At 46.5% G+C, this 22410-nt stretch overlaps 1 protein-coding gene across 2 annotated transcripts in view; it reads left to right on the top strand.

Annotated features, from left to right (window-relative positions):
- BLTP3B (bridge-like lipid transfer protein family member 3B) overlaps window positions 1–22410 on the top strand; it is a 2399137-nt gene that overhangs the window by 1506139 nt on the left and 870588 nt on the right. For both annotated transcript variants that reach the window (XM_069629381.1, XM_069629382.1), the window contains exon 13: window positions 16513–16706. In XM_069629381.1, the coding sequence (XP_069485482.1) occupies window positions 16513–16706 (194 nt within the window). The remainder of the gene's footprint in view (window positions 1–16512; window positions 16707–22410) is intronic.

Genomic DNA, 22410 nt, shown 5'->3' with positions numbered 1-22410 from the left:
CCCTATATTGACTAATTTCCATACCTACCACACACCCGGTTTGCAGATTAAAACAAGTGGGAAATGGGTTTGGGGGATGGAAACACGATTAAGAATTTTTTTTTTTTTTTAAATGCTGTTTTTCAGGACGTTGCTTAAAAAAAAGGATGCAATACGGGCATACAACTGTACAACTGTGAGAGAAGGTAAAAGGGGGTTGGATTTTCATTATTGACTTAAGCAAATTATTCCCCTTTAATCTCTGGCAGTGCAGGTGAAGCAGTTTATGAAGAAGATTGCGGCTAGAGTCATTAACCTTTGAGGGCATGGAGGTAATCAGCAAGACCCCTGATGTTCCCTAAAAGTGTCTCAATTGTTTCCATTCCTAAATGGTGCTCTTGACCAAAACCACCAGGAAGAGTGTAAATCATGGATCTCCCAGTTAAGAGGTTTGAGTCCCAGAATGGGTACTACAAAACTGGCCCTCAAAAGGTTGCAGTTGCGAATGAGTGGTCCTTTGTTTACGGTGGGACAATAATATCTATGCACTCAGGGTGCTCAGTAGGCCTTGATCCTCCAGGCTAAACTATGCATTAACAAACAAAAAAACATGATCATGACATCCATGTCACACCGTCTCCACCCAATACTGATTAGTCAGCCGATTTAGCAAAAATAATCAATTGTATTAGTATATCAAAGTTAAAAAGTGTACATAAATGAGTGTACATATGTGAACCAACACGCAATACATGCATGATTTGACCTATACATAAGTCAACATATGATCAAAGATTCATAAAGCACAATGACCCTATACATTCAACATAAATCCCTGACAAACTGTAGAAAACATATATGCAAAGTGCAAAACCCCTGACACATTGGGGCACCCCTAGAATCTTATTAGTCCTTTTAAATGACCTGCCCCTTGTTTGCAGTGTCTCGATTTCTTCTTTGAGTCGACACTTTGTGTTTCAGCCTATTTAAGAACATCAGATGGTGCTCCAACCATTTGCTGCCTTCAATTCAAACATATTTACATATTTCTGTTAGAGTAGGGTGGTATGTGTGACATTGAACTTCTAAAAGGACGTACAATTCCATCATCGGCTATTCTCTTCATCAATAAATGTTCATGTGGACTACATACCTTGTGGTTGTAGCTACTTGACTAGTGGACTCTAAATGGTCAACATGCTCTTTCTGTACTATGCAGTGGTCACCTTGACCTAAAGGCAAATCTATTGTGTATATATCAACAATGAGGACCCTCTCAAGTCCACTGATGTTTCCCAGGCCCCAATGTTGCATTAAAAGACTGTCTCTAGCAAGAACAACAGGAGTACCTACAGAGTGCCGCACTTCCTTGCCTCAAGGACTAGGTTAGGGAGAGCCTCGACAAACCGATTTCAGGTGAGGAGATTGGCGCAGCCATAAAGTCCCTCAGACCCAGAGCTCGGGCCCGGATGGGTGCACAATACGATTCTATAAAATATTTTGCCCTCAATTGATAGCCCCACTGACAGCCCTCTTTAACTCTTTTGTCAAATCGGGATCTATCCCCCCCTCAATGCAGGAGCCCATCACAGTCCTTTTGCTCAAACCAGGCAAAGACCCTAGGTACACTGCCTCGTATAGGCCTATTTCCCTACTAAATATTGATGCTAACATCAATTCGAAAATCCTGGCAACCCGCTTGGCAAGCATCTTATCCAACATCATAAACCCAGATCAGACGGGCTTTATACTGCATAGGTCAACTGGATATAGTAATCGCAGAGCCCTAAATCTAATAGATGTTGCGTTTCAAGATTCGCAGAAGCTGGCATTACTGGCTTTGGACGTGACCAAAGCGTTTGATAAAGTGGATAGGGCCTTCCTACGACTTACCCTGGAAGCCTTCCACTTTGGCCCAAACTTTCAAAAACTCGTTCTAGCAAATTCAGTCCCCAAAGACCCTTCTTAGGGTCAATGCCTCCCTATCAGACCCAATCCCCTTGACATGTGGAACCAGATAGGGATGCCCCCTGTCTCCTTTCCTGTTTGCCCTAGTTATGGAGCCCTTTGCTCAACAAATCCAGCTAAACCCAAAGATCAAAGGCCTTTGCATTGGTGCCTCCCAGCACAGAATTGCGCTCTACGCAGATGACGTGATGCTATCCATCACCAATGTTAGCTCCTCACTAAGGCCATCCCTCACTGAGATCTCCAGATTCTAGAAAGTTGCAGGCTTCGTTATTAACTTTAGGAAATCAGTGGCCATGGGGATTGGCCTAGAGCCGGGGGAGCGGGAGGTTTTGGAGACCTTGTGTCCGGTCCAGTGGAGTGAGAAAGCTATTCCCTATCTGGGAGTCAAGATCCCGGCCCACCCTGGGGATGTATATCGGGTGAATTTCCCCCCGCTCTTTAAAGAACTGGAAAGCGATTTTGATTGATGGTTTTCACAAGAGATCTCACTCATTGGGCATAAAACTGCCTGCAAAATGAATCTACTCCTGCGGTTCCTGTACGCCTGCCTCCTTGCCCACCACGATCCCAGTGCCCTCCCTTAGACGCCTATAGAGGAAAATGTTGTGGTTTAGCTGGAGGGGTAGGAAGGCAAGGATTCCCCAGAGAGCAATGATGGGCAGTGCCAAACTTGTCAAGCAGCGCTATGCACCCTCAGCCCTATTGATCTTACCCTAATGGAACTTATGTTGCAAAAGAAAATCTCCATGCTCTGTAAGCTATTGCAGGAATACATACTTACCACAAGGGCCCCCTACATGGCACAGTGTGTGAGGTGTATTTAGGGCACCCGGTGGAGGACCAAACCTGGCTGGACATTTGGTCAAGGACGCACTCTTCATCCTTTTGCATTACCAATCGGGAGTGTGCCCAGAAACTGATTTCACATTGGTACTACCCCCGCTACTTCTGCTCCGCTTCAACCGGACCCTGGACCCCAGATGCTGGCGCGCCTATGTGGTCAGCCAGGGTCTTATATACACATGTGATGGTCATGCCCAATTGTACAAGACTTTTGGACGCAATGCGTCGCTGCGATAAAAGACATCACTCAGGTGGCGATTCCCATGGGACCCGAATCTATTTTATTAGGGTCTCCAATTTCCGGGGACTACCCGAGATCTGGAAAAATTGCCAAACTGATAACGCAATTTCACCTGGCCGGGAAAATCACAGTTGTTCGCACCTGGAAGACAGCCGAAGGCCCCTCAGTGACTCCTTTGTGGGTCAAAGTTTGGGACATATTGATTGCAGAAAAAGTCACTGCAGCCAAGGCAGGTCTTTTGCATCGGTTCATGAACATATGGATGCCGTTCCTAGATTACGACCAAAACTTTCCAGCGTTAACCCACAAAACCCAGCTGGCCAAACGGACCCTCCACCAATTGGGTGGCGAGTGGGCTGCGGCCACGCCCACTCGACCAAACCAGGAGGAACGCTGACTTGTGGGGGGAGGGAAGAGGGAGGAATAGGATGGGGTTATGGGGCCGGAATGTTGCTTTCTTAAATCATATCCTCCCATAATGCTGTTCATGTGATATTTTTGACTTGATTGTATCGCCTTCATCTGTGTGCTGGTTTAAAATAAACATGTAAAATAAAATGTCTGGCTCCAACATGTGCTTACCTTATTATGCAAAAGGCTTTCCCATGTTAAATAATTTCGGATAGGAGAATCCCGATTTTCAAGGAAGCCTGCACAACAAAAGCAACATACCACTAGGTGATCCCACATATAGGTGAGGTTTATGATAAACTGGGATAAGAAAAAATGACTCTCACTCAGCCTCCTGAGTACCTGTACCTGCCATCCGAAAGTGGAGGTGTACTGATACTGTCAGCTTTCTGCCTGTTATACACAAATCGCCAATTAGAAGCATAGAATTCCATATTACACTCCGAGCGGCTCTCAGTGGATATATCTCGCCCGCCGCGTGTTTTAATATGCATCTATTGATGGCGGTACACTTTCCAGTCCGTTAGCATTTAGGTTGCGAAAAATGATAATTAAATATTTCCTTCCTAACGGCTCTTCCATCACCCAGCGCATATTTGTATACGGATAGAATTTTGTATGAAACTAACTGTCTCACGTACAGAGCTAGGTGTCGGTGACCAGGGTAACCATTAGTAACAAAGGAAGACACATGCCTCGTCTCTTTCCAGCAACATAGACAAGGGACTACCTATGTATGGGGATGTTAGCCCAGACAGGACTGCCATTTTAGAGAAGTGTTACTCGTATGTTACAGCACATGACGCTTGCTGTGCATGTGTATTTCGAATGGATTGTGTAGTCCAATGCATTTCTCATCTTTGACACGTAATGTCCAGCTTCAGCTGCTTCGGAAAAGATTTTCGGCAGAGGGCGCTGTGCATTGATGGCGGTAAGTCGATGTCCCTCAAAGACCTCTGTCAAGGGTGAAGTTGTAGGAGGATATATGTTGCATGTGCGGCCCCCGTTGGCCTCATTTCAGTTTTTCTGCAAACAGCGTTTGCTTCATATGAAATTAAGCGCGACTCATACTGTGACGTTTGTTACTTCCAGCGATTGTCTTCAACTCAACGATTAGGTCTTCTTCATCTACACCATCAACACTTAAGTCCAGTTTCAAAAAATGCAGGGAATGTGGTTCGAAGATGTCCCTAAACGACCCGCATTGAATCTGCTTGTGGTGCCTCCAACTTCAATTTATGAGGAGGAAGAGCATTCAGATGATGAAGAAGATGCCCCTTTTGGCCTTGAATACACTACACCTAATGTGCCTGAATGCCTAATTTCAGAGGAAAGCAGAATGCAGGATATATATGATAATTTGCACAATGCAAGTGGAATTGACACGTCTCCAGAGCTGGAGTTCGGAAAACTAGAACCAGGGGAACATGCTGCCTCGTCTGACAGGCGGCTCATGTCTAAAGTTGTTGAGTACTTGGTTTGTTCTAGGCCTCCAGCACCCTATGACCAAGACAATCTAACTGACATTCTGGACAAGGGTCCACCTACTGATCTAGTTTTGCCTTTCCATGTGGCACTTCAAAAAAGGGTGGCCAGGAATTGGGAGACTCTGGAAACTAATCCGGCAGTTGACAAGAATCTCACCAAAAAATACCATCCCTCCAGTAGCGACCCTGGCTACCTTTCAAAGCACCCAACTCCGGAGTGTCTGGTGGTCCAGGCAGCTACAGCTACTTCAAAACAAGCAGCGTACCCTACAATCCCTCCTGATAGGGACGATAGGCGCGTAGATAGATGGGCAATAAAGGTATTTTCCGCAGGGAGCATGGCATTAAAATCTGCCAACTCCACTTGTGCCCTTGCAAAGTTTGTATATACTCTATAGTGTATTTCTATGGTATATTCCTGAAGGGGATGAAAGGGACGGCTTCTTAGCTATTGTTAAAGACGGCAAAGAAGCCATGTGTGAGTCGCTTCAATCTGGATTGGATTCTGCAGATAGCATCAGCAGGTCCATGGCTACCAGCACTGTGATGCGCAGATTTGCGGAAATTGGGTTTTGCACCTGATGTGCAGGCTAGACTTCTCAACATGCCTTTTGATGGGTCTCATCTTTTTGGCAGCAAAGCTGATGAGAGCCTTGAGAAGTTGCAGACCTCGCAGGCTGCGGCCAAATCTTTAGGCGCTGCTGTTAGGCAACCTCAGCCTTTTCGTCCTAGTGACAACCTTGGAGGGGTAGCTCTTTTCACTACTACTCCTCATTTGGAAGGGTGAGAGGAATGGCCAGTCAAAGAGGCCAAAGATAATGTCCTTGTGGTGGACGAGGTAAAGGTGCTAAACCAGCTCAAGCAGCAGCCTCTTTACCATCGGCCTCTGCAACAGCCGCTACAAAAACACTGAGGTCTTGAGTCACAGCTCACCAGCGGCGGGCAGACTGTCTCAGCATCTAGAAGAATGCTGAGACATTACTTCAGATGCTTGGGCTCTGGAAACAATAGCACACAGTTACTGCCTTCCTTTTTCTAAAGAAGCCTCAGAACATTCCACCGGGAAAACACTCTTTGAGAATTCTGGATCCGCTCCTTGTGCAGGAAATATTTACCCTACTAGAGAAAGGCACTATAGAACCGGTGCATGTAGCGGAGAGGAACCGGGGTTGGTATTCTCCATATTTTTCGATCCCCAAAAAGGACGGAGGACTGAGACCCATTTTGGACTTGAGATACCTGAACAAGTTCCTCAGGAAGGACAAATTCAAGATGGTCACTCTTTCTCAGATTCTTCAGGCCCTCCAACTTCAGGATTGTCATTGGACCTTCAGGATGCTAATTTTCATGTTCGAATCCATCTCAAGCCAGAAAATACCTGAGGTTCGCAGTTGGCAGTTTCGAGTCCTGCCATTCGGGCTGACCTCCGCCCTGAGGGTTTTCACCAAACTAATGGCGGTGGTGGCAGCGAGTCTCAGGAGACGGGAGATACACATCTACCCCTACCTGGACGATTGGCTGATCAGGGCACGTTCTCCCGAATAAGCTCTGGATCATCTCAACGTCACTTGCCACTCTCTTCAAGAGACTGTCTTTTTTTTTTTTTTTTTTAATATAAGGGTTTTGTAGCTTCTTCTTCTCCCTCAATTACAAGAAGTCCCATATGACACCTTCCCAAAAGCTCCAATACATCGGAGCTATGATGGATACATCTTCAGGAAAGAGCTTGCCACCCGATGTAAGGGCACAAGACATTTTTAAGATGGTGTCCAAATTTCAGAGTGCCCGAAGTCTTCCGGCCTTCGATTAGATTTTTTTGTTTTGTTTTTTTAGGTTCGCTCGGCCTCATTGCTTCCTGCATTTTTCTTGTGCCAGAGGCCCGCCTGAGAATGAGATCCCTTCAATTGGCTCTCAAAACACAATTGAATTGATTGTTTATTTGTATAGTTCCTATACACAATGTGTTTCAAAGCGCTTCAAGGAGGGAGGGGAAGAAAGGAGAATACAATACATTCTTACAAGTCCTTGAAACAAATCAGAATGAAAAAGAACCATCATAATCAGCCTGGTGACATTTCAGATAGTGTAAGGAACAATTGAGGAGAGGGCAAGCGAGAAATGAGAACAATACAAGCAGTAACATAACAATGCCTGACGGCAATTGATGTAGTGCACGAAAAACAAGTGGAGGGGGGACGGGGAAAGGATTGAGGGAGAAAGAGAGACAAATAAGAACTATCATGTTAGGTCTGATTGAAGATAGGCTGCTATTAAAGGTCACAGGACAGATGAGAGTAAGTGCTAGTGGACATAAAGGGTGGCGGGGGTAGGAGGAGAGGTGAGGTGGCTGCGCAAGACAGCAGCTACAATGACTATGCCAGACGGCAATTGGGGTAGTGCCAGGCTTTAACAGGATGAGGTGTGGGGGAAGGGAGGGTAGGTGGCAACACTCACAGCGGCACAAGAAAACTCATGGGGGCAGGGGGAGCACAAGAAAACTCACAGGGGCAGAGGGGGGGCACACGAAAACTCTCAGGGGCAGAGGGGGGGCACAAGAAAACACACAGGGGCAGGGGGGCACAAGAACACTCACTGAGGCACAAGAAAACTCACAGGGGCAGAGGGGGGGCACAAGAAAACTCTCAGGGGCAGGGGGGCACAAGAAAACTCACAGGGGCAGGGGGGCACAAGAACACTCACAGGCGCAGGGGGGCACAAGAACACTCACTGTGACACAAAGCTCACAGGGGCAGGGGGGGCACAAGAAAATTCACAGGGGGTAAGAGGGGCACAAGACATCTAATGGGAAAGGGGGCACAAGAACACTCACAGGGGGCACTGGGGGGCACAAGAACACTCACAGGGGGCACTGGGGGGCACAAGAACACTCACGGGGCCCTGGGGGGCACAAGAACGCTCACGGGGCCCTGGGGGGCACAAGAACGCTCACAGGGCCCTGGGGGGCACAAGAACGCTCACGGGGCCCTGGGGGGCACAAGAACGCTCACGGGGCCCTGGGGGGCACAAGAACGCTCACGGGGCCCTGGGGGGCACAAGAACGCTCACGGGGCCCTGGGGGGCACAAGAACGCTCACGGGGCCCTGGGGGGCACAAGAACGCTCACGGGGCCCTGGGGGGCACAAGAAAACTCATGGGGGGAGGGGGGCACAAGAACACTCATGGCGTTGGGGGGGCAACAAGAACACTCACAGGGGTGGGGGGCACAAGAATACTCACGGGGGTGGGGGGGCACAAGAATACTCACAGGGGCACAAGAACACTCACGGGGGCACAAGAACACTCACGGGGGCAGGGGGCACAGGAACACTCATGTAACGCTCACCTGGTATCCACAGGGACGTCACTCAGCCTGTTCTGACCTCTTACGACCTCAAACGCTTCCCTGGAGTCCACTCGACTGGAGACTGGCCCTGAAACATAGGATTGGTAGAGTTTAACTCCCTATTGTCTCTGTGTGCTTGAACCCCTTCTTCCCCGGGGTCCAACCCTTCCCTTTGATCCACAGCTCACCTTGTTTTCTTGGAAAGTGTGCTCTCCGTCTTGCTTTCAGCGCAGGGGCGCGTTGATTGATGCAGGCTCGTTGCTGCCTAGTTACTTCACTGGCAAGAGTCCGACAGGTAAGTATAATGAGTCTTTTGAACAGTTCTCTAACTTCGTTCCTTTCCTTCCTTAGATGATGGCCGGCGTCCGGGGATGGCGACCTGCTGCTGAGATGAGTAGCGCTGAAGGTGAGTGAGAGCGCAATGCGACCCTTTCGTATTTGTATTGAACTGAGTTATTTTTCTGTGTGTTTTAGGTTCCGCAATGTTTTCAGCGGCGCCAAGTCTGACTCCAAGTGGGTTTTTGGAGGGATGGAGGGGCCCTTGAGGGCCATGGAGGTGATCGTGGCCTGGCTCCTGCCTGACATCTTGGAGGGCTGGGGACATGAGGGGCAGGAATCATGACAACTCATGGGGCAGGGGGGCACAAGAAAACTCACGGGGGGCAGGAGAGCACAAGAAAACCCACGGGGGGCAGGAGAGCACAAGAAAACCCACGGGGGCCACAAGAACACTCACGGGGGTCGGGGCGTACAAGAAAACTCACGGGGGGAGGGGAGGCGCAAGAACACTCATGAGGATAAGGGGGCACAGGAAAGCTCACGAGCCGTGGTGGACAGGGGTAGACGGGGCCTTTGTCGTGGACCTTGGATGGTGTGCCGGCTCCCGCCTCCCAGTTGTGCCGATTGGCCTGTCAAGGCCCAGCCAACCAATGGGGGTAGGGAGTGCAGGCCAGGACGAAGCACAAAACCTATAATGCAGAGAAACTTCTATCTCGGAGGGGCCAGCATACAGTAGCAAGAGTCACAGAAAGGCTGAAAGTGCATGAAAAAGGATAGCTTTTCAAGCTATCAGCAGCCCGCCATCCATAAAATTCGATTGTTCTTTTTTTCAAAATGAAAGTTGTCAAAATCGTGCACAGCGCGATGCGCACGCCAAAATTCAGGACTTACCCTCCATCAGAGCATGCTCTCACAAGGGTGTAGTTGTAGGCAGTGGGAGGGCTGCGGAAACCCAAGCAGCATGTTCCGAATTCTCAGGAAAGATGTCGGACCAACTTTAGATTCCAACCGGAGTCTAACAGGATCTTCTGTGGTGGACCTGCAAGGAAAATATTCTGAAGGGAGAACCTTTCTGGCAACCATGTCCAGAGATTACAGTGGTGACGGACGCCTCAGTCACGAGGTGAGGAGCCCACACCAATTATCTAACACTCAGCGGTTGTTGGTCTCCATCGGAGTCCAAACTACACATCAATCTTTTGGAGCTGAGAGCAATCAGACTAGCGCTGAAGACTTTTCTGCCCTCTGTATGAGGAAAGAATGTCCTGATAATGACGGACAACACGGTGGCCATGTACTACCTCAACAAGAGAGGTGGTGTAGGGTCACTACCACTGTGCAGAGAGGCATTGCAGCTCTGATATTGGGCAATTCAAGAAGGAATCTCCATATCGGCAGTTCACCTAGCCAGGGCGGAGAAGATGGCAGCGGATGCTCTGAGCAGGCAGAGCACAGTCTCCCAGGAGTGGGAACTAGTTCAAGAAGTCCTTCAAGAGATCCTCGCCCTTTGGGGAACCCCTGAGGTGTATCTGTTCACAACCGGTATCAACCGGGAGTGCGAGCAGTACTGGCAAGGGAATTTCCCCCAAAAGGAGCTCTAGGAGACACATTTGTGGTGGACTGGGAGTTTCCACTCCTATACGCGTTTCATCCAGTCCCCGTCATTCCTCATGCGATCAGTAGGTTGAGAAGATTCAGGAAACACATGATCCTAATTGCCCCGGATTGGGCCAGGAGAATGTGGTACCCGGACCTTCTGGGCATTTCCATCCGTCCTCCGATGCCTCTTCAGCAAAGAGAGGACCTTCTCTCGCAAGAGGAGGGTCGGGTTCTCCATCCAGAGGTCATGACTCTCAAACTTCACGCTTGGTTTCTGAAAGGCTGAGATACAAGGATTGGGACCTCCCGGATGATGTAATGGAGGTGTTGCTTTCGGCCAGGAGGCCAGCAACAAAGCCTCTGTACCGTTGCCGTTGGAGTAAGTTTTGCAACTGGTGACGGGAAAAGAATGTTGATCCTTTTCAGTGTAAAACTCTGGATGTTTTATCCTTTTTGCTTTCATTAGCAAATAAGGGCCTTCAGGTTGGCACCATTAAGGGATACTTGGCAGTACTGTCAATCTCTAAGCGCTCGTCTGAAGAATTTTCTTATTTCAAGATACCACTGGTGACTCAATTTCTAAAAGTGCTGACTAATATGTTCCCTCCATCTCCTTAACCAGATTTTGAAACACCTGATGTGTGCTCCATTTGAAACTTTGCACACATGTCCATTAAGGTTGTTAACCTTTAAGACAATACTATTGGTAGCTCTAACATCAGCCAGTAGAGGGAGCGAGTTGCAGGCAGTTTCATCCAAGCTACCCTTTACCATATTCCACAAGGATAGGGTTGTTTTAAGGGTAAAACCCTCCTTCTTACCAAAGGTAGTTTCGGACTTTCATTTAACTCAGAAAAATGTTCTGCCTTCCTTCTATCCTCCACCTCATCCTGGTAAGGAAGAGGAAAGGCTTCACAGGCTGGACCCTAGGAGAATGTTACATTTTTACATCTACAGAATGTCAAAGTTGAGATTGAACAACCAACTTTTTATAGGTTACACAGGAAACAAATTAGGCCAGGCTGTTTCCAAACAGACCTTGTCTAGATGCATTATTCTTACAATATTTGAATGCTATAGACTAGCAGGCAAAGACCCTCCTGAAGGTTTCCGAGCTCATTCCACCAGGGGCATGGCTACATCTACAGCCCTTCAAAGAGGCATTCCTATTAGGAATATCTGTGATGCTGCAACGTGGTCATCAGTACAAAGAATTATTCTCTGGATGCTTCCCATGCTCAAGACGTTGCCTTTGGTAAGGCAGTACTTTACTCTGCCCTGGAAAATCTTTAATATATACATTCTACACCCTACTCCTATCCTAAATACTGGTTTGGGAGTCTGTCAAAGATGAGGAATACGTTGGAGGACACAATCCATTTGAAGAACAAGTTACTTACCCCTGGTAATGTTCTTTAGACTGGATGTTCCTCCAACGTATTCCTCATCGCCAACCTACCCCTCTGTAAAATTTCCCATGCAATTACAGCTTCCGTTCCACCAAGGCTGATGATGATCATGCCCTTATTTATGACCATCTGGGCTACACGAGGAGGTAAAAACAGAACTGAGGCCAGCGGGCGCCACACGTGCTACATATATTTTCGGGTGACCAACGGAGGCCTTCTAGGGACATCGACTTGACGCCATCGATGCCGAATTCTTTTCCCGAAGCAGCTGAAGCTGGACATTACATGCCAAAGATGAGGAATACGTTGAGGAACATCTAGTCAAAAGAACATTACCAGAGGTAAGTATCTTGTTCATCTCTGAGATTAGGTGCAATTAAAGCCATATCTACTTTGTAGTAAATTGCATAAGGTGCGCAAATGTATGTATATGCCCCACAATGTTCTTTATTATTTAACATGTCTATTTTCACTTTTTCAACACCGAAACACTAGAGAAATCGAAACAAATGCTTCCGCCATCATATATTTCATCAGAGCAGTGGGGGTCGACCTATTGGCTTGTTTAATTGCCTACCCAAACTGCATGTATTACTCCACATCCTAACTGTCTATCCATGTTGCAGATACATATTACATATAGCATTACAGATTCAGTGGGCTACTGAGGTCAGAACCACTATACATGCCACGAAAGCAGAGGTACAGGTACTCTATGTTCAGCCAATACAGAATAAGGAGTAGATACAGTAAATACAGAGTTAAATGTTCCCTGTAGTCTTCTCGTTCTGTTATTACTGCTTATTTGTTATTCCACACTGAAATATATGAAGAGCAAGTTTGATCAATGCTTCAATAACACACATGTGCAACCCCACAGCCTGTCTGTCGACCCATGTTCCAGAATAGATGTTGTAAACTAAGTGCATGTGGTCAGATCTTCATGGAATATACAAATGCAGATAAAGTAGGCTGATGGGGTCAGATCTACATGTCATGCAAGTAATAGAGTTCCAGGTCCAATATGTTCAGCCAATACAGAGAAAATATATACACATTTGTCTAGTACTCTCTGTCATTTCATGTTTGCTTGACAAAAAGCCATCATCACTCCATTGAGTTTTCTTGAGAGGCAAACCGAGAAGGTACTGGAGGCATTCAGGACTAGCAGGACAATGTCATGGGGATGACTGGCCAATTGTTACAGACTCTATCATCGCACTATGTGAAATAGCTGTACCAGTGGTGGATAGTGTGTTGATGAGGAACTCCCTGAGAAGACTTACCAGAACAAGTGGAGACTTTTCAGGGAATGTTTGACTGTGATTTGTGCATACAGATACTAAATCGAAGACAACCAATATGTTTCATGTTTTTGTTCTTAAAATGGATACACCCCATTTGGAGTTCCCAGTCTGTTTCATCCCTGTTCTTTCCTCAATATTGAAGGGGGCTCCTACCTCCCTAGCCCCACATCCCAATTCCACAACGGCCTGCTCCAAGATTGATAGATGACAGCCAGGCTACCCATACTGTCTAAGACTCTTCCTGCCTTACAGAGGCCTAAAGGGCGTGGCATTCTATTTCTGGCTTCGACTGGGACTTCCAACAGGACCTAGCAGGGTAGTCTAGTTATCCTACCGCTGTTCTTCTCCCGATGGCCTTTTCTCACTTGCCTGTCTCCTTGCATCTCCACCGTCTTCCCTGTCTCTCTCTATATTCTCCATCCCCTCACCTTACTAATCTCTCCCCCTAGTCCTGCCTCCACCCTTGAAGTCTTCGAGAAGCCCTCTAGCCGAACCCCTTTTCAGTCTCCATTTTCCTCCAGCCAACCATGCGGTCAGAGGGTTTGATTGCGCTCTGATTTTCTTCTGTCCGTGGTGAGTTTCTGTTAAAATAGGTTTTAGAGATTCCTGGCTCTCACATAGTCTCATGTTGTCCCTTGCCGATTTCAATGTTTCTGCTGCTGCCCCACTGCTCACATGTAGCCCGTCTGGGTTTGGTGGGGTGTTTGGTGTGTCATTCAGCTTCTGTAGGTGAAAGACAAGTCAATTTAAATTTAGACAATGAGGATGTGTCTTTTTGGGCTAAGTATGTTTTGCATCCCGGGCCCCATGATCCATGTCAGGTTCTGAAGAGTCAGTGCCTGCTGGTCTTCATATTCACTGCAAGAATAGAAATGTTACCTGCCCAGGACAGAGGCAGATTTTTGGGTCAGACAAAAGGACACAAATTGGCACACATGGCTCCAGGCACATCGGGGAGCCAGGGACAGGGGTCCCCGGCATCTTCCCCTATCCTAGCCCTTGACGGGGTCATACCCTGTCGCACCTTCCATCCCTGCATCTCCTTCCTCCATTCCTGCCCAATGAGAGGTGGGTGTTAGAATTTCCTTACAATGTATTTCAACTGAAGGAGCCCTGAAAAAATATAAATTATTTTTATTGAGGTGATTTATCATGCATCTGCTTCCCACAAATGGAAATGTGTTTTAATGTGTAGCATAATATTTGTTATTGGGAATGTATTGCCATGTACAATACACATAAGGAAAACAAAAGAGGTATGGCTATAAGGGTTGGAATTGATCCCACCCCAAAAGGGGCCGTCCTGCTCGAACTGCTTGGTCACATCCCTTCTGCACAAGACCACAAGCATCCCCAAACATGTTCCGACCTTGTTGGGCCTCATTAGTGAGGAGTAGCTTGGGTCTCTAGGCCCAGCAGGCTCTGGACCTAGCAGTTCGGGCTGGATTTCCCCTTTTGGGGTGGGACCAAGCCTGATTTGCATATGTTCTTTCCCCTTGTCTAATGATTGATTGATTTGTTATTTATTATGTACCTATACACAAGTGTTTCAAGATGCAACCAGGCAAAGGGAGGGGAAGAAAGGGAGGATAAGGCAAGACATGTTAATAGGCTTAGTGTCATTGAGATTGTGAACAACAAGAAGTGCAGGAGAGAGGGTACAGGGAGAAGTGCACCCAGAGCAGCTGGGCCCTGAGTTAGTGTAAGGAAGGGTGGGATTACAGGGGGCAATCCCAGCCTGTTAGTGCAAGGTTAGCCAGACAGTAGTGCAAGTTCGGAAGGTGGGCCAAGCGGCAAGTGCAAGGGGTCTGGTCAGGGGCTGATGTCCTGTATGACACAGAAAACACCGAGCAGCCAGTCAGTAGACCGAGTAGGAGCAGGGAGGGTTAGCAGGGTAGAGGGAGCGAGAAAGAAGAGGAGAAAAGGAAGGTCGCAAGCAGCTTTTGGAACTTAAGGCGATCCGGCTCAAGGCGGAGAGAGGCAGGGAGGCCATTCCAGAGGGGGGCATCTGCAGAGGAGAGAGATCTACCCCCCCTCAATCTCTGCCTGGAGAAGCGACTCACCCGAATAGAATTGGAAGTAGATGAGCGGAGGGTTCTAGGAGGAAGGTACTTAGGAAGAGAGAGTTGAAGGTAGTGAGGGCCACAGCCCAAGAACGCCTTGCAGACGATGCAGAGGGTCTTAAACGTGATTCGTGCAGCAGCGGGTGCCAGTGGAGGGATTACGGGGTTGGAGAGATGCGGTCCCTTGGCTTGAGGCCAAGGATAATTCTTGCTGTCCTGTTCTGGATGAGTTGAAGAGGGTAAAGAGTAGAGTTAGGCAGATTGAGAAGGAAGCTGTTGCAGTAGTCAAGCCTACAGAGAACCAGGGCTCTGGAGACATTGAGCTTCTAGGGGAAGGTGAGAAAGGGAGAATACCTCTGAAGAGGTGCAGCTGGAAATTGGCCTTCCTGGCAAGATCTGTGATATGTGGGGAGGAGGAGAGAGTGGAGTGGAAGATGACCCCAAAGTGTTTTGCCTCACAAGAAGGTGAGAACAGTGGGCCCAAGAGGGTGGCCAGACTGAGAGAGGAAAAGCAGGAACAGGGGTCCCAATGAGAAGGATCTCAGTCTTACTGGCATTAAGACAGAGATCATTAGAGGCGCACCATGCCTGTGGATAGACAGGGATGAGTGAGGAGGAGGTCACGGGTAACCCGAAAGAGAGCTGCGTGTCATCCGCTTGGCAGGCTGAAGATCGATGGTCTGGAGAGTTTGGATCTATTTGACCTAAAACATTTGACCTAATCACATTTGATTGAATTTATTTGACCTTTTTTTTGGTCTAAAATGCGGGGGGAGACCTCCCGCACCCCACCCTACCCCCACTTTCCCTCAACCTAATCTATACCCTTACCCACCCCCATATATATTTAATGAAATTTGACCGAAACAAAGGTAAAATAAATTTGATCGAATGTTTTAGGTCAAATGTTTTAGGTCAGTTATGCAAATACTGGTCTGGAGGGTTGCCCAGAGCAATGCCAGAGGTTAGGATTAATTCCAAACCTTCCAGCCATAACCCCGTTTGTTTTGCAATACAAATAAGGAGACAACAATAAAAAGTAAGCTTTAGAAGATGTGACTTCATTGTCTTGCAGAATACCAGTAGTCTGCCAATCTTGCAAATGTGTTTAAGCAGTTAGTTCCATCATTTCACTGCCTTTAAGGAGAGGGATTCCTCTACTGATATAACCTGGTTCACCTAAAGAACTAAGCTCTTGGTCAGGACTACAATGTCTTAATTTGTCCTGTATCTGTCTAATTGCTTTCCCTAAGAATTGACGTATGGGTCAAGGCTGAATTGGCAACAACTGTCTTGACTGCCAATTTCTGGTGGCTGAATAGGCAACTAAACATAAGACCTGTTATTGTGTTGCTACTGTGTGGATGAACTGTTATATGCAATTCAACATACAGTACATATTTACCTTAATTTAAAGACCTTTACATTTAAAGTGACATATTATTACTAGGTGTGATTGTCCTTCAAGCTGTCACCTTGAAGGGCTATGTTATGCATGTGCTACTGTTAAATTGTTCTATTACAATCTCATTAATTTTTATTCTTCTGCATTTTATTTATCCATCCTGATTTCCTTACAGTTCCCTGCCCCAATTTGTATATGCAGCTGAATGCCCTGCAGATAATTATGGACCACAGAAGCATCCTATGGCTGAATCAGTTTGTCTTGGATTTAAGGCACAGTCTAAGTCAGTTCATGGCTATGTACAAACTGAACGACAGTTCAAAATCTGAAGAACATATTGATGTCCGAGTTGATGGACTAATGCTAAAGGTAACATTGATGTTGATTTTATTTGGACAGCAATTCAAACAAAAATGGCAGAAGGACGTTATACAGGACCACTACAAAACATTACAGTTGTGCATATTAGGAGGGACTTTTTATTTTATCAGGGCCACTGTCCCAATTGTTTTCAGAGGAATATTAATTGGTCTATTCCACCTCCTTGCTAACAAGGACAATTCTCTAATTTGCCAGAAATGCTACCAAGTGCTTATTTGATGTCTCCTTCCATTCCTAACAGTTGTTATTCTTTGACCACTCTAGTAAGCGCAAAGCCCTTTATGTATTCATTAAGAGAAGAAAAAAGAGATGCATTACTTGCTCATGCTTTTTGGCACCAGTTTTACCATTAGTTTCTGAGCAGTGGATCCACCCAAGTAACTGGCAGATTACTAATTAATTATGTTTGTATTTACTTCATGTGTTTTTAACTGTTCTCCGTGTAAACTGCTTTGTCAGGTGGAGTGGTGCTTTATAAGCCCCTTCATGCTCTGTGGCTTTTTTCAATGCTTCATGAGAGGCTGTTTGCTATACAAATAGTTTGCAGGAGATCTGAAGCTTGTTTTTCAAGCCATTTATATGATGTCTGTAATCTGAACGGTGCATGTTCTAATCAGATCTGTTTGGTCTCCCCTGTTGTGAAATTGAATGAACAGCTAGCAGTGTTGTGAGATGTTGGTTTCTTTATGGCTTTGGATGGTTGGCTAAGATATAATGTCCCTTGTTGGGAGGCTTTCCACATCATCAGAAATTTTCTAAATCTACTAAAAGATTTGTTAATAGAAATCAAGTTGGCTTTGGGTTTGAAGATTTGACTTAATGCAGTAAATTTGACAAAACATCAAATGGATCTCAATTAAAATAAATGTTACTAGGGGGATATGGACTCTTACAAGGCAGGCGAGGCTCAGCCATGCAGGTGGCATGAGCTTTAGTCTGGTTTCAAGCCACAAACATCAAATGCACAAGCTGAGCCATGCCTGATTGCAGTGGCAAAATAATAATACAAATAAATCTTCCTTGGCTGGAGGCAGGAAAAAGCCTGTCCCACCTTCCAGTACAGAGCTGTAACCCCAGGGGCTTCTGTTGCTGCCTCGCAAATTCTTTTTTCACATGGCCCATTGTAATCAGCCGCACACTTACATGGGAAGCTCTTTGGCTGGGGTAAGTAAGGGTAGATCATGGCTGGGATGAGTCAGGGTAGATCATTATCTGTTGCGAGCCCAAATATGCTAGGAGTTAGAAGGTGCATTTATACTTGAAAGCCCAACCTCAACTAATGTTAACTATCCAATTTGTACCTTTTTTCCTGGACAAACCTAGTCATAAAATACCCCCTTTAAAAAAATGGTCTGATATATTAATAAGCATGCTTGACAATCGCGATAAGGGTTTGAATTTGGTGGACCACCACCTAATTTTCACATCTTGCATAATAACCATGCCTATGTCAAGCAGTTTCGTTTTCAGTTACTATCGGTCTTTAAGTCTTGAAAGTACAGTTGCAAACCCCAGAGACAATATTTTAGGCTGACGTTACTTTGCATTATCATACTTGTAGACCCTGATAAAGCAGGGGGAAAACAACGCTACAATTACATTCCTTTTGCATCAGGCACAGGTTTATATATTTCCTATGTTGATTTATAATATGATTTCTGTATTGCTCTAACACAATATTTTCACACATGTTTGTAAATGAGTCTACGTGCAGAACTGGTCTCTCATCCTAGCTTCACCGTCTAGAGTGTTTAATCCTGGGCCAATCATTTTACATCTCTGTGTGGAATCTGCCAAAACGGGTACTCTAGGTTATGTGGAGTGTGGGGAAGCAGGAGACCAGGTATGGGTTTTCTATGGTTGATGGGGGAACCAAGAAGCCAAGTGTAGGGTTTGGGGGATTGGAGAGGAAAGATGCCTGGTATGGGTTTTGTGTTGCCCTAGTTCGGGCGAAAGGACACCAGGTATCACTCTTTTATTTCAATGAGTTAGATGGCAGGATGCCATTTATGAGTGTTTTATGTCTTTGGTTGCCTGTGACCCACAGGCTCTGTTCCACACATGAATTCTGAATCTCCTCCACTTCTACTTTAAGGACATATTTATTCATTCTAATGGATTCCTTCTTCCCACAGATTGCTCATCTTTGATACAGATCTTCCAACGTCTGCAGCCTTTGGAAACATTTTAAGCCACTTGGGGGCACCATGTGACTGTTGGATACGTTACACTCAAATGCATGCCCATGATGCCCAACGTGATGCCACTAAGGAGCCATTATTGCCCCATGACCGAAGTTCCTTTTTTCTGCATGCCCAGTATGCTACTCAGAAATGCCACTAGCGTCGTGTTGTATGGTAAAGAATGACTGTGGTGGTGGCTAACAGGAGGGCTTAGCACCACCAACTCGTTTCGTTTGACTGCTACTAGTCCAATAGTTGTTTTTTTGGCAATTTGAAATGCCACAGCTGGAAACGGTTTTGACGCCCAGGCTGTTGCCAGCAAACAACCCCCTGTCCCCCCTCAATGCGAAGTTGCAAGTTTTGTTGGGAGAGAGGGCATGGAAAATGCATTCCCCTGATTGGGACGGGCATGGGGCGGAGGGGGGGGGGGGGGTTGGAGTATAAAGTACAAATGTGCTTGACAAGTTAGTTTTATCTACAATAGTGCAAAATGGCCTAGCAGTGCACGCACTGGAAGGCCTCTTGCTGGCCCTATTTGGAGACGTGGTAAGATATGCTGAAAGGCGTAATGCGGTCGAATGAGATTAGATGCTTAAGTTGGAATGATCGAGGTTTGGAGAACACTGTTAAAATGCGGAAACTACAACTGTATGTAGAGAGACATAAAGTTCAATTATTGGTACTGCGGGAAACGCACGCAATAGGGGCGGGTTGTGATGGATTTGCCAAAAGCTGGGGCGCACATAGGTTCTATACAACATATTCAATGCAAAGCAGGGGGTGTTGACTTTAATTCACAAGTCAATGCAATAGGTGCCCTCTAGGGCGCGATAACTATATGGGACACTGCTGGGCAAAGAGGTGTTCCTGATGAATATATACGGGCCAAATGTTGATGACCCGGAGTTCTACGCTGAAATAGTGTACCTAATGGGGCAATATCCCCTGGTGCCTGTCATAAGGGGGAGATTTTAATACGATACTGGACGCAGATCTTGACAGATCTGGGTGTAGGCCCAGGCAACTCGCAAGGGCCGCCATGGTGGTGCTGAGAGGTATGGATAAATTGAAAGTTGTGGATGCTTGGAGAATACTCAATCCTGTTTCACGTACATATTCCTTTTATTTGTCAGTACACAACTCACAATCCTGTATAGATATGTGGCTGATATCCAACTCCTTGGTGGGAGCCGTGAGTGGGTTCGACATATTACCTAGGACCTATTCCGATCACTCCCCAGGTACACAAACGTTGGCACTTAGCGATACTGCTGGCCTAAGGCCTATGTGGAAATTGAAGCCCCAAGTGTTACTGGATTTGGTTTTTAGGACAGACTTGGATACCACATTACATTTTTATTTCGAGGAGAACACTGGCTTGGTTGAATCCTGTGCTGTTTTGTGTCAAGCGTTCACAGCATACATCCAGGGGATCGCTATGGCTATGGAATTGGGGAATTTTAAAAGCAATACGATATTCGAGCCGGCGAAGCTGCTTTGCGCCGAATGGAGCAAATATATGCGGCCTCGCCTCAACCCGCGGCACTTGGGAATATTAAGCTGGAGTTGGACAACTTCAAAGCACAAGCTGAAAGGGAACTGAAATTCTTTGAGACCCTGAGGGCAGTGTGGACATACGAGGAGGGGGATTGTCGGGGCAGGCTCCTGGCCAGGCTAGTATGACAGGCGGGGTATAGTCGGCACATTCCATAAGTGTGGGAAGATGCTGGGGAGGTGGTTCACACTATGCCCGGAGTGAATCGGGCATTTTATACCTTCTATACCAAACTCTATGCAGAAAACGAGGCTCACCCTCCTCCCTGACGTAGAGGCATTTCGAATGAGGCTAGGGAATCACTAGATCTGCCTGTGTTACTAGATGACATTTTCCAAGCTATAAATACTCTCTCTGCCGGGAAGACGCCCAGTCCGGTCGGTTTGACAATAAAATTCTACAAGCAATTCAAGCAATATCTGGTCCCTCGACTTTCAGAGATGGAAGAGGCGTGCCACTGTGGGAAACTCCCTTCCACGTTGAGAGAGGTTGTGATAATGGTACTGCTAAAGCCCAACAAACCGGCTGAGCAGTGCAGGTCCTACAGACCCCTATCCTTGATCAACTCAGACGTGAAAATATTTGCTAAGGTCATTGCCACCATGGGCATCATACCGGGGTGATCCACAGCGCTTAACCTTCAGCATCTATTTAATATCCTCACTCAGATATACCTAATGGGCACACAGTAGCAGCAGCACTCGATATCCAAAAGGCCTTTGACTCAGTGTCATGGCGGTTTATGTGGGCCTTTTTTTTCGAAAAAGCAATTTCGGTCCGAGATTTATATCATGGGTCCAGTTACACACATCCCCAGTGGCCAGGGTTAGGACAAATGGAATGCTCTCACCCCTCAATACTATTGCTAGAGGAACCTGACAAGGGTGCCTGCTTTCACCCCTGCTTTTTGCTATAGTAATCGAGCCAATGGCGGATTTGATTCGCCACAGACTGATCCATAGAGGGATCAGAATATCAGGGGAGGCAGAGAGGCAGACAATGTTGTAGGCTGACAATGCGATCATATTACGTGCAAAATCCCCAAAAACATTTGGCCACCGATCATGTGTAATGTTCTTTGGGGAAATTTGGGGACTCAGCGTAAACTGTGCCACGTCAGATCTCTTTGCACTGACAGACACAACAACAGAACTGCAAGATTTACTGGGGTTTACTTGGTCAGCAACAGAGTTTAAGTATCTAGGGGTAGTGGTGGCCAGATACCCCATGGTAATGATGGCATGCAATTACGACGCACATGTCTCTGCTCACAGACAGATTACGAGGGTGGGCAAAACTGCCTATCACATTAGCAGGCAGGGTTGCGTTACTTAACCCTTTAAGTGCCATGGGTTCCCACCCCCTGCCCCCCCAGTGCCAAGGCCTTTTTTGGTGATTTCAGTAGGTCACCATTCAATGCCTTGTAACTTTTTTGTTACATGAGATATCTCGGCCAAATTTTGGCCTCTTGTTTTCACAAATGCAGGCGGTCGTAACGCCACCCAGGAATCATAGGTTGCTGTAGGGGGGGGGTGAGAGAAAATAACCAAAAAGGGGGGAACATTTTAGGTTTTTTCAAAAAATGCCAATAAAATGATGTACAAAGAAGCCTGTGTTTTTTTCCATGTAAGAGCTAGGAACAAATGGTTTGCTGTGCTGAATTCATCAATTTCCTGTCTTTCAAGAACAGGTTGAGTGGAAACAAAAATTATTTCGATGTGGTTATCAACCGTTTTGTGAGAGGTAGGCGATTTTGGCCATTTTTGCCAATTGGACATGCATGGACGGAATGGAAGAAAAGGGTAGGAAAGCCGAATTGGAGGACAGAAAGGCATACATTTCTGATAAGTAGACAAAATTCCAAGTGTAGGAAGGGGTGATTTGCCAGGTCAGTGGAAAATTCCATCGTTTTGGGAAAAAGCGGGAAAATGATCGAAAAAAAAGGTATGTGATG

This window comes from Ambystoma mexicanum, chromosome 12, assembly GCF_040938575.1.
Source record: "Ambystoma mexicanum isolate Mex_15411 chromosome 12, UKY_AmexF1_1, whole genome shotgun sequence".
Classification (NCBI taxonomy): domain Eukaryota; kingdom Metazoa; phylum Chordata; class Amphibia; order Caudata; family Ambystomatidae; genus Ambystoma; species Ambystoma mexicanum.
The sequence above is the reverse complement of the archived record's forward strand: the minus strand, read 5'-3'. Positions and strand labels throughout refer to the sequence as shown.